This window comes from Chlorocebus sabaeus, chromosome 2 (assembly GCF_047675955.1).
Source record: "Chlorocebus sabaeus isolate Y175 chromosome 2, mChlSab1.0.hap1, whole genome shotgun sequence".
NCBI lineage: Eukaryota > Metazoa > Chordata > Mammalia > Primates > Cercopithecidae > Chlorocebus > Chlorocebus sabaeus.
Genome location: NC_132905.1, coordinates 16547424 through 16561764, shown reverse-complemented (window position 1 = coordinate 16561764; position 14341 = coordinate 16547424). Strand labels below are relative to the sequence as shown.

Genomic DNA, 14341 nt, shown 5'->3' with positions numbered 1-14341 from the left:
TTTTTTGAGACAGAGTCTTGCTCTGTTACCCAGGCTGGAGTGGAGCGGCGTGATCTCGGTTTACTGCAACCTCCCGTTCCCAGGTTCAAGCCATTCTCGTGCCTCAGCCTCCTGAGTAGCAGGGACTACAGGTGCCCACCACCATGACTGGCTAATTTTTGTATTTTTAGTAGAGACGGGTTTCACCATGTTGGCCAGACTGATCTCGAACTCCTGAGCTCAGGCAACCTGCCTGCCTCGGCCTCCCAAGATGCTGGGATTACAGGCGTTCGTGAACCACTGTGCCCGGTCAGGAAGGAGATTCTGACACAGGCTACCATGTGGATGAGCGCGGAGAACATTATGCGAAGAGAAAAAAGCCAGCCACAGAAGGACAAATACTGTACAATTCCACTTACACGAGGCCCCTAGAGCAGTCAAGCTCATAGGGAAGTAGAAGAGTGGTTGCTGAGAATGGGGTGGGAGAAGGGGTGAGAGCGGGGTGGGAGAGCGGGGTGGGAGAACGGGGTGGGAGAACGGGGTGGGACAACCGGGTGGGAGCAGGGTGGGAGAATGGGGTGGGAGATCAGGGAGGGGGAGCGGGGTGGGAGAACACAGGGAGAGCGGGGTGAGAGAACGGGGTGGGAGGACTGGGTGGGAGCAGGGTCGGAGAGCAGGGTGGGAGAACGGGGTGGGAGGACTGGGTGCAAGCGGGGTGGGAGAATGAGGTGGGAGGACTGGGTGGGAGCGGGGTGGGAAAACGGGTGGGAGCGGGGTGGGAGAACGGGGTGGGAGAATGGGGTGGGGGTGGGAGAACGGGGTGAGAACAGGGTGAGAGCGCGGTGGGAGAACAGGGTGAGAACAGGGTGGGAGGACTGGGTGGGAGAACGGGGTGAGAGCGGGGTGGGAGAATGGGGTGGGAGAACGGCATAACAGCGGGGTGGGAGAATGGGGTGGGAGACCAGTGTAACAGCGGGGTGAGAGCGGGGTGGGAGAATGGGGGGAGAACGGGGGGGAGAACGGGGCGGGAGCAGGGTGGGAGAATGGGGAGACGACAGTGAATGGGGACAGTTTTAGTTTTGCAAGATGAAAAGTTTGTTTAGCAGATAGGCTGCACAGTAGTGTGAATATAGTTTACACTATTGAACTGGATACTTAAAAATGGTTAAGATGATAAATTTTATGTGTATTTCACCATAATTGTTTTTAAAACAACACCTGAAATCTATCAGACTTTGGCTGTCCTTAGGCCAGAGAAATGGGCTGTGTGGGAAGCTGCCCAGCCCTGGAGGGCACACTTCTAGCCGGCAGACCCCAACGCTTCCACACATTTTCAGGGCACAGGCTCATTCCTGTTTGAAAGTCAGGCAGGGACCATTCTTCCTATTTGATGGTGGGAGCTGAGCCTCAGAATGGTGAAGTGATAGCCCAGGGTGGCGGCCAGGCCTTCTGGCCAGGTCTAGAAGAGCCCATCTCCACTTCGCCTGCGCCCTGGCTTCCACCTGCTCCCTGGCTTCCGCCTGCCTGTCCTCTCCCCGGCCCCTGCCGAGCATGAGGTATGAAGGTGTAGACACTTCTTTAGCTGGGTGAGGCTTTTCCCCACTCAACTAAAGTATAGTCTATTCTTGTTCTTCAGGGTAGTTTATTTTTTACTTTTTAATTTTTTTTTGAGACCAAGTCTCACTCTGTTTCCCAGGCTGGAGCACAATGGTGTGTGATCTCAGCTGTCTGCAACCTCCGCCTCCCGGGTTCCAGGATTCTCCTGCCTCCCACACCATCACGCCCAACTAATTTTTTGTATTTTTAGTAGAGATGGGGTTTCACCATGTTGGCCAGGCTGGTCTTGAACTCTGGACCTCAAGTGATCTGCCCACCTCGGCCTCTCAAAGTGCTGGGATTACAGGTGTGAGCCACCGCACCCAGCCCAGAGTAGTTCTATAAAGTCACCGCAAACACTGCACTGACTAATTGAACATTGAACCATGGCTCCTAGGGGAAGCACACAGCTGGGTTCCTGCGAACCTCTGGTCCTAGCATTTTCACCAGCCAATCAGTACAGAACCTTGTATGTGTGTTTCTTCCTTTTTTTCTCTCTCTTTTGAGATGGATCTTGCTCTGTTGCCCAGGCTGGAGAGCAGTGGCGCAATCTCAGATCACTGCAGCCTCTGCCTCCCGGGTTCAAGCGATTCTCATGTCTCAGCCTCCCAAGTAGCTGGAATTACAAGCGTGAGCCACCACATCTGGCTAATTTTTGTATTTTTAGACGGGGTTTTACCATGCTGGCCAGGCTGGTCTTGAGCTCCTGACCTCAGGTGATCCACCCATCTCGAACTCCCAAGGTACTGGGATTACAGGTGTGAGCCACCATGCCTGGCCTTATCTGTTTATTACTGCCGCTCCCCACTAGAATTCATGGCTTGTGAGGAGGTGTGGCTGTGTCCCCAGCCCCTAGACCACCACCTGGCAAAGCGATAGTCTCTGTGGAATCGTCTGAGTGAATGAATGGGCTCCCCAGGCATGGTCTCTCTCCTGCTGTCCCACTCAGCCAGGTTGTGACACTTACTCTTCTTGAAGAGCTTTTTCCGGCGTCCGGCCAGGCTGAGCTTGTAGTCCCCGCTGTCACAGGTGCAGGCCTCGCTGCCCTGCCCGTAGTACTTGGGCACGAGGTTGGAGAGGGCTCTGCTGCTACCCAGCTGCATGGGGCCCTTGCACTTATGCAGCTTCAGCTTCCCCGTGGCGTCCTCCACACACTGCCACTTCTGCAAGACATGCCAGGGCCTCGGCCAGCTGCTCGTCTGCTCCCCTAAACCCAACTCTCCCCTGCCACCCCCATCCACCCTGGAGACATCCCTCTCCCTGCTTGCATCCAGCTGTTACTGAGCCCCACGTCTGCTATCTCCAAGTGCCGCTTCTCTCCACTGCCGCTGAACCTTGGGCAGAGCTACCATCATCCCCCCACGAGATGCCTCCAACAGCCCCCCACTCTCACGGTTGCCCGCTTCTGTCTGCTCCTAAAATCAACCCACATGGCAGCTAGAGGAATCTTTTTAAAGGGCAAGTTGGATCATGTCACTCTCCTACTTAAAACCCTTCAATGGCTCCCACTGTCTTTAAGACAAGACCCAAGCTCCTCATACTAGTCTCTGAACACCCTCTGCAATCTGGCCCTGGCCTACCCGTGAGTCCTCCTCTCCCTCAGCCCCAGCCCTCTCTCCAGTATCCCCCGTGGGCTGCTGCCCCAGGGACTTGGCGCTCACTGCTCCTTCTGCCTGGAATGCCTTTTTTCCCCAGCCCTTCCTGCTGCTGGAGCCTTCTCTTCCTTCCCGTCTCTGCTCCAGCGCAAGGAGTCTCCCCTGACCACCTTCCCAGACTCAGTCAGTGCTGTGTGCAGAGGTTCCACGTGTGCATTCAACTCCAGGCCTGTGCTCAGAAGCTGAATGTAGACAGAATCACCGTCCAAATCTCTCATGTTGATCCCTCTTCCCTTCCCTAGGTCCAGCCTCCTGGATTCCCTCGTGGGATTCTGCAACCACCTGTAAACTGGATTCTCTTCCCTTCTGTCTACACCTGCTCCAGCCCATTGACCCAGTGACTCTTTAGGGCCTATTCTGTGCCAAAGTGACCTTTCCAGGCCACGGATCAGATCTGTTCCCTTGTTCTCTCCAGCACAGCACATAGCATGTGCCAAGCACTGTGTGTTAATATTAACTTGCTTACTACACCTCCCACTACCGTACGAGGCAGGTGCTGTCATTACTGTGCTGCTTCAATATGAGACACACAGAGGTAGAGAGATGCGTCCTGGGTCACACAACTGGGAGGTGCAAGAGCTGTAAGGAAAAGTGTGGAATCTGGTGCTACCATCCCCCTCAACCCTCTGCTACACAGGCCACCCCCCGCCACCGCTGAAGGCCCTGCTGCCTTTCACCTGCTCATGTTGTCCCCGTCCCCACCGTCTGTTCTCACCTAGAGGCTGACTCTGATTGCATTCACAGCGCCCTGCCACCCTCCCACCCTCATCAATGCACGCAGGCCCTTCCAGCAACCTGGATTCCTTAGTGCAGGAGACTGATGGGCCAGCAGGCATGGCCCTGAATGAGGCCGGCCCAGAAGGGACTGGGGGACCTGGGGAGGCTAAAGTGAGCACTGTGACTGGCTATACCCATCTGACTGTCGCCAGAGGGCAGCACAGACCCAGAGGCCCAGGTCTGATTTTTCAAGAAAAGCCAAGGCTCTGACTTCTGCGTGAGGCCCTGAGTTGTACACGCTGGCGAGCAGCCTCCGTCCACTTAGCTCTCTCTGCCTGGAATTCTCCTTCCCCACTGCCTGCTCTCCCTTCCAACCCGACAAACTCAGCCGGGGCACGACTTGAGGGGTCGGCAAACTGCAGCCCTCTTTCTAGTCAACTCCAGCCCATGGCCTGTTTTTGTATGGCCTGCCAACCAAGAACAGTTTTTACATTGTACATTTTTAGAGTTGTAAAAAGCAAGAAAAAAAACAAATGTGTGGCCTGCAAACCGCAAACTATTTACCGTCTGACCTTGTGCGGAAAGTGTTTGCTGCTTCTGCACTACTCATGGAGAAGCCGTGTCCGCATGCCCTGTCCTGAGGCTCTCCTGGTGGGGGTGGTGCGTGAGCCTCACAGGGCTGGGCCAGTGTCGGCTTGACTCTGGGTCCCTACAGCTGCTGAGAACAAAGGTCTTGCACAACCTGACTACCTGGGTTCAAATCCTGGCTCCACCACTTGAAGCTGTGAGGCTGTGGGTAGGCTGTCTAAGCCCTGGGCCTCAGTTTCCCCCGTGTAGAGAACATACCTGCCAGATAGGGTGGCTGGAGGCAGAGCTCACACTCAGTGTTGCCTGTGATGGTCATCATTACGAGGTGTCCAGGGCACATTTACTCCTGCCCGGGCCAGGCCCTGATCTGGGCTTTAGGAATGATGACATGAATTCCAGCCAGGCCCTGCCCTTAGTGTCCCCGTGTCACCGGGAGACAGGCAGATGCACAAAAGCTTGGTTCCTGGGAATGTTTGTTCAGTGAAGGACAAACGAACATCTAGCACGTGGGGTAGCACAGAAAAGGTACCCAAGGCAATGCTATGGCTGGGCGTGAGGCCCCCTAAGAGACGTCCTCGGGCCACAGGGTACAGCTTCTACACTGGGCAGGGCATTCCAGAAGCATGGCACAAGCAGAGACGTGGCAACGGCACGCGGGGAGTGCGGGCTTGTGAGCAGGGCCGCTGCCTGGGATGGCGGGCAGAGGTCTGGGCCTGGGATCCCCACAGCCCCGGGGCTGGGTCCGGGCACATGGGCTGCTGCCTCCCAGCTGGCCTAGGCTATGTGCCCCAACCACGCCCTCACACTCTCTTCCTTTGGTTTCAGTGGTGCGCTCTGATTGTTTGGAAAATGCTGATACCTCCTCTTTCTTGGCCCCAGCAAAGAGGTCATTTTGGCTGCCCAAGCGCTGATCTGGGTCAGGGGAGACATGCAGAAAGAACCAGTGGGGGACTTGACAGCGTTCCCTGGCGGGGGGGCGCAAAGGCTTCCTGGCCTCGTCATTTCATTTCTTTTAGCCCAGAACTAACATCAGAATCCCTTCTGGGGTCTCCGTACAAAGTCAAGGCTGAACTCTCTCTACAACGTCAGCTCTGGGAGGGCAGGAGTTTCTGTTGAGCATATTCAAGGCTGTAGCCCTGCGCCAGGACAGCGCCTGGCAAGCAGAGGTACGCGTTCATGCTGTACAACAGAAGGAAGAAATCCACAGCTCCTGCCTGGTGGCAGACACGGGTTAATTCCGTGACACAGTGGGGTCTGTGGTTTACACACACTGGGTGAGGAGGCACTGTCAGGCCTGTACGAGCCTGTACTAATTCTATGTACATTGATAAGATGGAGTCCTTCAAACGCAGTCCATCAGAAACCCATCCACCTCTGGCCTTGGCCTTCGATACCAGGGCCCTGGTTTTGCTTTTTCTCACTGGTGAACAGGCACGCAACTCCAGCCCCAGCTCCAAGTCCCAGTCTTTGACGGGCAAGACAGGGACACACCTCCGGCACCCCTTGGGCCAGCCAAGGCAGAGCTTTACCATGTCCACTGCCCTCTCCACCCTGCCTGGCTGGGGTTGCCCCTTCCCTGACCCTCCTTCTCCAAGCCTGCCCTGGCCTTCCAGCCTCAGAAAAGCCTCATTCAGGCTTTCCCAGCATGTCAGTTTCTGCTACCTCTGAATACTTCCCAGATTATTTTCTTTTTTTCTTACGTTTTTAGAGACAGGGTCTTATGCTGTCACCCAAGCTGGAGTGCAGTGGCGCAATCACAGCTCACTGCAGCCTCCAACATGTGGGCTCAAGCCATCCTCCCGCCTCAGCTCCGGAGTAGCTGGGACCATAGGCATGAGCCACTGACTGTTCCTGGCCATAATTTCCTTACTATTTCTCTTGCAACCAATTCACTTTTTAAAAACTTACATATATTTATTTTAAAAAGCCACGTCTTATTACTCCTGTAAAAGGAAAACCAGTCACAAAGACAATACTGTCAAAGCAAACACGGTGAAAATAAACTCATTTAACTCCTGTGGGGGCCTCAGTGCAAGACGGGTTGGCAAGGGCTAGAGAGGTGCTAAGGGCACACAGCACACCCACGGGACACTTGGCCTCTGACACGGTCAGGGTCCAAAGGCTGCTGAGAAATCAATCACTTATCATGAGCATCATCCTGCATCACCAAACTGCATCTTGGGCATCACACGACAGCAAAGGGCTACCCGTTGGGAGGCCCTGGCCCTGCTGGCTCAGCGGCTCTCAGGGCCCCACAGGTCAGGGCTGGCTGCCGTCAGGAGGGGGAGCGGTCGGGAGGAAAGGGAACCTTCTTACCTGTCCCAGCTGCTCACACGCCGTCTGGTACTCAGCGCGCTGGCACAGTTCCTTCACACGCTGGTACTTGGGCAGAAAGTTCTCCTCCTGGGCGTCCACCTTGTCATTGTCTCTCTTGTGTAGCAGTTTGCTGTGGGGCAGAGAGGAGGAGCCGCGGGGCCGGCCTCTCAGCTCTGGAGGAGCCTCGGAGGCACGTGTGCCCACCTAGAGGGGTGCCCCCTCGGCTCTGGCTTATCCTCACAGTGGAGGACACAGGGCCACCCTGCCCGGGTCTCCTGATGTTTAGGAAACTTAAGATTGGCATTTTATAAGAAACTTCCCAAATCGCATGAGTTGGCAATAACTTAAATAAATTGAAGACATTGTAGAGGCTGGACAAAACATGCCAAAAGGGTATGCGCGACCTCAGACCCCAATTCTGTGTCGTCTATAGGAGCAGTGAATGGGCTTTGTGTTTAGGGGCCTTTGGACACAACTTCAGAGCCACTGTTGGAAGGCACCATCATAGCCCGATTCTCCCTGCTGCCCTGGGCGGAGGGAGGGAGGTGGGCAGGGGTGTCCCTGCCAGGACCCGGCACTCACCCTCTCTCCACCAGGAAAGAGTCCCGCCAGACCCTCATCTTCTTTTTCAAGTGAAACCTGGAAAAAAGCACGGATCCTGCTTCTCAACAATGTGAGGGCTTCCCACGACCCCCTATTCCCCCAGGAGCAGGGACGGCACCAGGAGTCAGCCTTGGTTTACAGTCAGCCTGGACAGCAATTGTGGCGAGCGCGCCCAGCCGGGCACTGGAGAGCCTTGCTCACCCTCCTGAGTTGAGCCACCCCTTCCCCAGAGACTCAGGTCTGGAGGCACACAGGGCAGAAATGACCCAGGTCAAAGTCACTGTAGGTCCCACCCAAGTAACTGTGTGTGCGCGCACATCTCACGCCCCCGCAGGAAGCCCAACAACTCCCGGAGCTGGAAGAGCTCTGTCTCGAGCTGGGCGTCAGGCGCAGTGGTTTGGCGTCTTGAGCTCTGTCTCCAGCTCGGCGTCAGGCGCAGTGGTTCAGCGTCTTGAGCTCTGTGTTGAGCTCAGCGTGAGGCGCAGTGGTTTGGCGTCTTGAGCTCTGTGTTGAGCTCAGCGTCAGGCGCAGTGGTTGTCTTGACGTCGGGTTCATTGCATTGGGTTGTGGGGTATTTTCTTCTTTGGTGCTTTGCAGTTGCATGTATGTAATTTGTGGGTTTCATCCGGTGCCACCTGGTCATTTCCATTTCCTAGATGGGGACTCTGAAGCTGAGAGGAGAAGCTTCCACCCTGTCCCCTGTCCCCCAGTTGTCCTGACTCCCAGGCCAGTGTCCCCAAACATGTCCATTTTATACCATTACAGCTCGCCTGGCCTCACAGTCAGGGGAGGAGCCTCAATGGACACGGTCCCCCTACAGGGCAGCCGGATGTGGGCACACAGTGCTCACCTGGCTGGAGCCTCTGGGAGACCACAGAGGAAAGGCTCCGCTGCCGGAGGTGCAAGCCAGGAGTTGAAGTAGCACCTGGAGGCCAGGAACCTGGTGGCTATTAGAGCGCTGGCCACCAGATGTCGCTGTGGCCACACCAGCCTCCCCGCCCTGACTCAGCCCACCTCCCACCTGTCTGACTTGCTCACCCTCGCGGTTCCTACTCTGCCTCTCTGGACACCTGGAATATGTTCCCATCACACCCTCCAGCATTAAAGTTATGGGGTGTGGTAAGTCAGCATCTGAATTCCCAGAGCTACATCCAGACTTGCTGGGATACCTCTGACAAGTCACTCAGTCGCTTTGGGATTCAGATTCCAAACTGGCAAAATGGGGATGACGATAACGTCACCTCGCTGGGTTACCATGAGGATCAAACTCCTAGAATCCCCTGCACAGTACTTAGAACACGGCCTCACACACAATCGCCGTGCAGTTAGCACCAACTCCTACGATCACTGCTGCTACCATTTCAAGCTTTGTGTAATTTTAGTTCAGAGAAGGTCCCCAACTGGTCACCTTGGCCACATTCCAGATGGGAAGACAGAATCTCAGAGAGGGGAATGCTTCTCTCCCACAGCAGGTAAGTGGTTGGGGTGGGGGGACCTGAGAACCCCAGCTCCCGACCCTTGGAGACCCCATGTTCTAGACCCACAGGGTTTTGCTTTGAGTTCCTGCAGGTCAGGAGCCCCAATGTCCCAGCCCCCCACACCTGCCCTGCTCCTTCCTCACCGATTCACCGGCCGCTCCGTGTCCAGCAGCTTGAGGATGGATTTCCCGTCCATATCTGCGGGTATGTCCAGGCCTGCAATGTCCAGGATGGTGGGGGCCAGGTCAATGTTGAGGACGATGTGGGGATTCCTGGGGGAGGCAGGAGATCGGGGACTCAGCCACTCGGGTGGTGGTGCCTCAGCCTCGCTGGAGGGGTGGGCGGTGGTAGGTGGGCAGCAGTTTGTGGGGGGCTGACATCTGCAGGTATGGAAGCTGCAGTCTGGCACCTCAACCTCAGCAGCTCCCCTCTGCGGCCCAGATTCAGCCAAATCCCCACTCTGCACTCGCCCCCCACTTAGCTTCTGCGTCTCAGACATGCCATGTGGTGAGCTGACAGCCCCACCCTGTCCCCACTTCCTGAGTGAAGGCGACCTGCCTTTACAGCCAGCCCAAATCCTGGCCCTTCCCCTGGATCTCTGGGGCAAACACTGGCTCCTTGCTGTTCCTTGACAGCCCAGGCACAGTCCAGCCTCAGGGCCGCCTTCTTTACTGTCCCCTCTGCCTGGAATGTCCTTTCCCTGGAGATCAGGGGCCACCGTCCCTCACCCCTTTAGTTCTTTGCTCTATTACCAAGGAGGCCCGTGACAGGCCTCAGTGGTCCCCGGGATCCCTGTCCCTGGGGGACCAACCCGGACCTGCTGCCCACCAGTGGGACATGAAGGTGATGGGCTGTCACTCCCGTGGTTGTGTTACGAGATAGTCAACTCTATCCTGCTAGTGGTCTTGCGCTGGTCTCTCTTTCTCCCCTTGCTGACTTGGAAGAAGCAAGCCACTCTAAATCAGCAGCTGGACGGTGAGCAGTTTGGGAGGCAGACTGCATGGGTTCAAGTCCTCTGCTTGCACTTGACCTGCCCCATGAGCAGGGACGCGGGTGCTCCCCAGTCAAGCCTCTGGATGAGACCGCAGCCCTGGCTGGCACCTTGATTTCAGCCTAAGCAGATGACCCTGCAGGGCTGGGTCTTGGCTTCTGACCCTCAGACACCGTGAGTTTGTACATGTGTTGTCTTAAGCTGCTGAGTTTGTGGCAGTTTGTTCTGCAGCACAGATACCCAACACAATGCCCTCCTGAGGACCCTACTTGGAACTGCGCCCCTCCCTGCCCTCCCTGCTTTATCTTTCTCCTGAAGACCCATCACCGTCTCATATGCTATATATCTGACTTATTTCTCTGGCTTATTGTCTATTGCCCAGGTAGACTGTAAGCTGCAGGAAGGCTGGCTCAGGTGGTCACTTCTGTATCTCCAGGACTTACACCCTTAGAACACACAGTAGCTACTCAGTCAATACTGGCTAAGTGAGTTCCATACATCTGCCACCTTTCCCGGCTCCTGTTTCTTTTTTTTTTTTTTTGAGAGGTGTCTTGCTCTGTCACCCAGGCTGCAGTGTGGTGGCACGATCTCGGCTCACTGCAACCTCTACCTCCCGGGTTCCAGCGATTCTCATGCCTCAGCCTCCCGAATAGTTGGGATTACAGGCATGTGCCACCACACCCATAATTTTTGTACTTTTAGTAGAGGCGGAGTTTCACCACGTTGGCCAGGCTACTCTCAAGCTCCTGACCTCAGGTGATACATCTGCCTCGGCCTCCCAAAGTGCTGGATTACAGGCATGAGCCACCTCTCCTGGCTCCTGTTTCTGGCTGATGACACTCTCAATGGAGGGTAAGGGACTTGAGGGGTGTGCACAGCACAGGGCCCAGGACCTGTTGAATGGTGGACAGACCCGTCAGAGCGCCTGAGTGCCTTCCCTGCTAGTCCCCTGGGGACTGGGGCAGGGCCTGGGTCCTGGGGTTTCTGTCATCTTTAACCTCCCATTTCTCCCCATTCCAGTGCTCTGTGAACACCGGGCAGGCTGCCAAGCATGTGTGCAGCTGGGGAAGATGGGCTAAAGCTGCGTCATGGGGGGCTCGAAGGCCAGCGTGAGGCACTACAACTGAATCCAGAGGCGAGGGAGCTGGGAAGACTGCTGAGCGACGGGCACTCTGCCCAACCCAGCAGCCAGCAGCCAGCAGCCGACGGGGCTGAGCTTGTCCAGTGGTCCTGCTCCCCCAGTCTCAGGGGAAGGAGGACAGTGGTCGTGTTTCCTGGCCAGCACCCATGCCTTCCTCTGTGTCACAGCTTCTCATTCTGTAGGAACTACCTGGCCCCATTCAGAGTCCACTGCCCAGTGCACTCAGCCTGGCCACTCAAGGGTTTCTGTCACCTCTGGCTACAGTGATTGGTTCAGGGAAGGACACATGACCTCAGTCAGGCCAGTGGGAGTCAGCCTCAGGTCTTCTGTTCAAAGCAGTTTGGCTTCCTAGACAGGATGGCTGAAAATCTGGAGCTGCTGACTCTGCCATAAGGAGAAAAACCCGCCTGAGAATGAAGCCAATTCAGCGGAAGTGGGACTGAGAGTTAAGAAATGAGAGCTTCCCAGTGGCATTGTAAGACTGCTGGATCCAGCCATGCCTGAGGCTGGAGCTGTGCATGGATTTTTCAGCAACTATAGTTACTGCATTCCTTTTATCTTATATGCTTTATCTGGTTCAAAGGTCGTTTCTGCTTGCAACCAAAGGAGTCCTGGCTGACAGATACTGTGTGTCTTTGGTCCCAAACCTGACGTGAGCACTCCCTTTTTCTTGACCATGTGGGATGTGGTTTTGGGTCCTATGAGTCAGATCACAGATTCCAAGGCTGACCAAACCCCCAGGGTCAGTGTTTGTAGAGCCCTGAGTGGGTCAGATGCTTTCTGTTCACAGGGATGGTTCGAGGTTTCTGAGAGGTGTGGCACATGGGAATACAGACTGCCTGGCTTCAAGCCCCAGCCCCTTCCCTTACTTGCTCTGTCACCTCAGGCAACTTAACCTCTCTGTGCCTCAGTGGCCTTGGGTGTAAAATGAGGCCACTATGTGCATCCACGTCACAGGGCTGTTGTGATGCTGCAATGAATTAATTTTTTTTGAGATGGAGTCTCACTCTGTCACCCAGCCTGGAGTGCAGTGGCATGATCTCAGCTCACTGCAACCTCCGCAATTCAAGCAATTCTCCTGCCTCAGCCTCCTGGGTGCTGGGATTACAGGTGTGTGCCACCATGTCCAGCTAATTTTTGTATTTTTAGTAGAGGCAGGGTTTTACCAAGTTGGCCAGGCTGGTCTCGAACTCCTGACCTCAAATGATCCGCCCACCTGGGCCTCCCAAAGTGCTGGGATTACAGGCATGAGCCACAGGGCCTGGCCTGCAGTGAATCATTATGTAGTTCTTAGACCAGGCCCTGAAGAGTAGACACTCCATACGCGTGGGCTTTCGTTATTACAGCTCTTATTCCAGAGGGGGTGCTGAGAGCCAAAGACGGGCATGATCTGATAAGGTCAACACACAGTCATCACTTTCTCTGGCCTTGAACACACACAGCCTGCCTCCTGGAATTCTCGCAAAATGTCCAAGGCAGTGGGAACATGTCAGTCTGGAATTCCACACTGCACTGTCGATGCCTCTTCTGAACCAGTTCTGCAGCCAGCCCTGTGTGAGTGCTGGGTGTGTGTTCCCACAGCTGGGCATGGGCAGAAGTCAGACCAAATGAGAGTCTTAATAGCAACACATCTGCTTTTCAAAAACCCCATTTGAGCAAGTCTCCATAATATCCCAGCCGATCCAAGGAGGCTGCTGCCATGAACAGCGGCCTGTCCACTCCCCTGCCCCAGACGCAGCATGTTCGCTGCCAGAACGTGTCATCTCAAAGGTTAACCCAAGGAGAATTGCTGGCTGAGGGCTGCGGCCCACGTGGTCCTCCAGGAAGGATGGGAGGGAAAAGCATTTCCCTTTGTGCTGCTGCCCGGAGCTGGCTCAGCTGATCCCGGCTGACAACCAGCTGCCTGTGCTGAGGTCCGGGATTCCTCCCTGACAACCTCCAGGCCCAATGGCTGCCCAGCCCAGAACAGAAATCCAAGCGCCATTCCCACCCGCTGGTGACACGCGTGTGCGCGCACACACGTATACAGCCCAGCTCCCTGGATTTCCTGGCATACGGCCACACCACAATCTGTTTCCACAGGTGCTCACGGCCCTGGCCTCTCCTTCCCCAGCAGAGGGGTATAAAATGCATGACATCATTGCTTTCCGTTGGCCCTGGGGTTCATCTGTCAGAACTGTGAGCCACCCAGGGTGTGGCTTGGGTTTGGGCTGCACGGTTGCAGCCCTGAGCTGGGCCCAGGGGCCCCCTGGATCCCTGGGGGATGCCATACTTACAGAGAGCCAGCTTCCACGTTGGGGCCCCTCACATAGAACGGGACCCTGATGTCAAACTCGTACGGCATGGATTTCCCTTTGACCAGGCCAAACTGACCGATGTGGTAGCCATGGTCGGCGGTGTACACGATGTATGTGTTGTCCAGCTCGCCCGTCTCAACCAGCATGTTGTAAATCTGCAACACAGGCAAGGAGGCAAGGGGCAGTGGGGACCGGGTGCCTGACCCGTCTCCGACCTGGGGTCGCAGGGGCTTGAGATCTCAGTTCCCATCTTTCCCCTGCTTCAGGTCTTCGCTTAACGTTCCCGGGGGCTGTCCCCTTTGTCACTGCACCTTCCTGCCTCCCGTCACTCCCTGGCCCGCCCTCTCCCCCACGGTTCTTCGCAGCCCTTCTCGGCCTCCATCTCTTTTGCTTATCTGTGGATCGTCTGTGTCCCTGCCTTGGCATGCCATGCTGCCTCCATTAGGGCAGAGACTTCTGTCATTTTGTTCCCTGCTTGCTGTATTTCACGTACACTGGCACTCAATAAATGCTATCGGGTGAATGAATGAAATGAGTGAAACTTGGGCTGCAGCCTGTGGCAGGAGCTTGCCATCTGGAAGGGCGCTGTGTGGCAGAACTTTCTGCATTGGTGGCCGTGTAAATGTCTGCACTGTCCGATACGGTGGCCTCCAGCCACACGAACCTACTGAGCACGTGAAATGAGGCTTGTGTGACAGAAGAAGTGACTTTATAATGTTACTGTATTCAGTTTAAATAGCCATGGCTAAATAAAATGTGACAATACCCATACAACGGGGTACTATTCAGCAATAACAGGGAATGAGGGGGACGGATTCATGGGATACCAGGGGTGAAGCTGGAACACATGGTGCTAAGTGAAAGAAAGGCACCGGGCACAGAAGGCCTCAGCGTGTACAGTTCCATTCATAGGAAATGTGCAGAACACCAAATCTATAGAGACAGAAAAGGGATCATCAGTTGTCTGGGGCTGGGGGTGA

The 14341-nt window shown here is 55.5% G+C and overlaps 1 protein-coding gene across 4 annotated transcripts in view; it reads right to left on the bottom strand.

Annotated features, from left to right (window-relative positions):
- SULF2 (sulfatase 2) overlaps window positions 1-14341 on the bottom strand; it is a 128716-nt gene that overhangs the window by 11699 nt on the left and 102676 nt on the right. For all 4 annotated transcript variants that reach the window (XM_008014775.3, XM_008014807.3, XM_037982667.2 and 1 more), the window contains 5 exons: window positions 13341-13516; window positions 9076-9204; window positions 7434-7490; window positions 6852-6981; window positions 2543-2738 (listed from right to left, as the gene is read on the bottom strand). In XM_008014775.3, the coding sequence (XP_008012966.3) occupies window positions 2543-2738; window positions 6852-6981; window positions 7434-7490; window positions 9076-9204; window positions 13341-13516 (688 nt within the window). The remainder of the gene's footprint in view (window positions 1-2542; window positions 2739-6851; window positions 6982-7433; window positions 7491-9075; window positions 9205-13340; window positions 13517-14341) is intronic.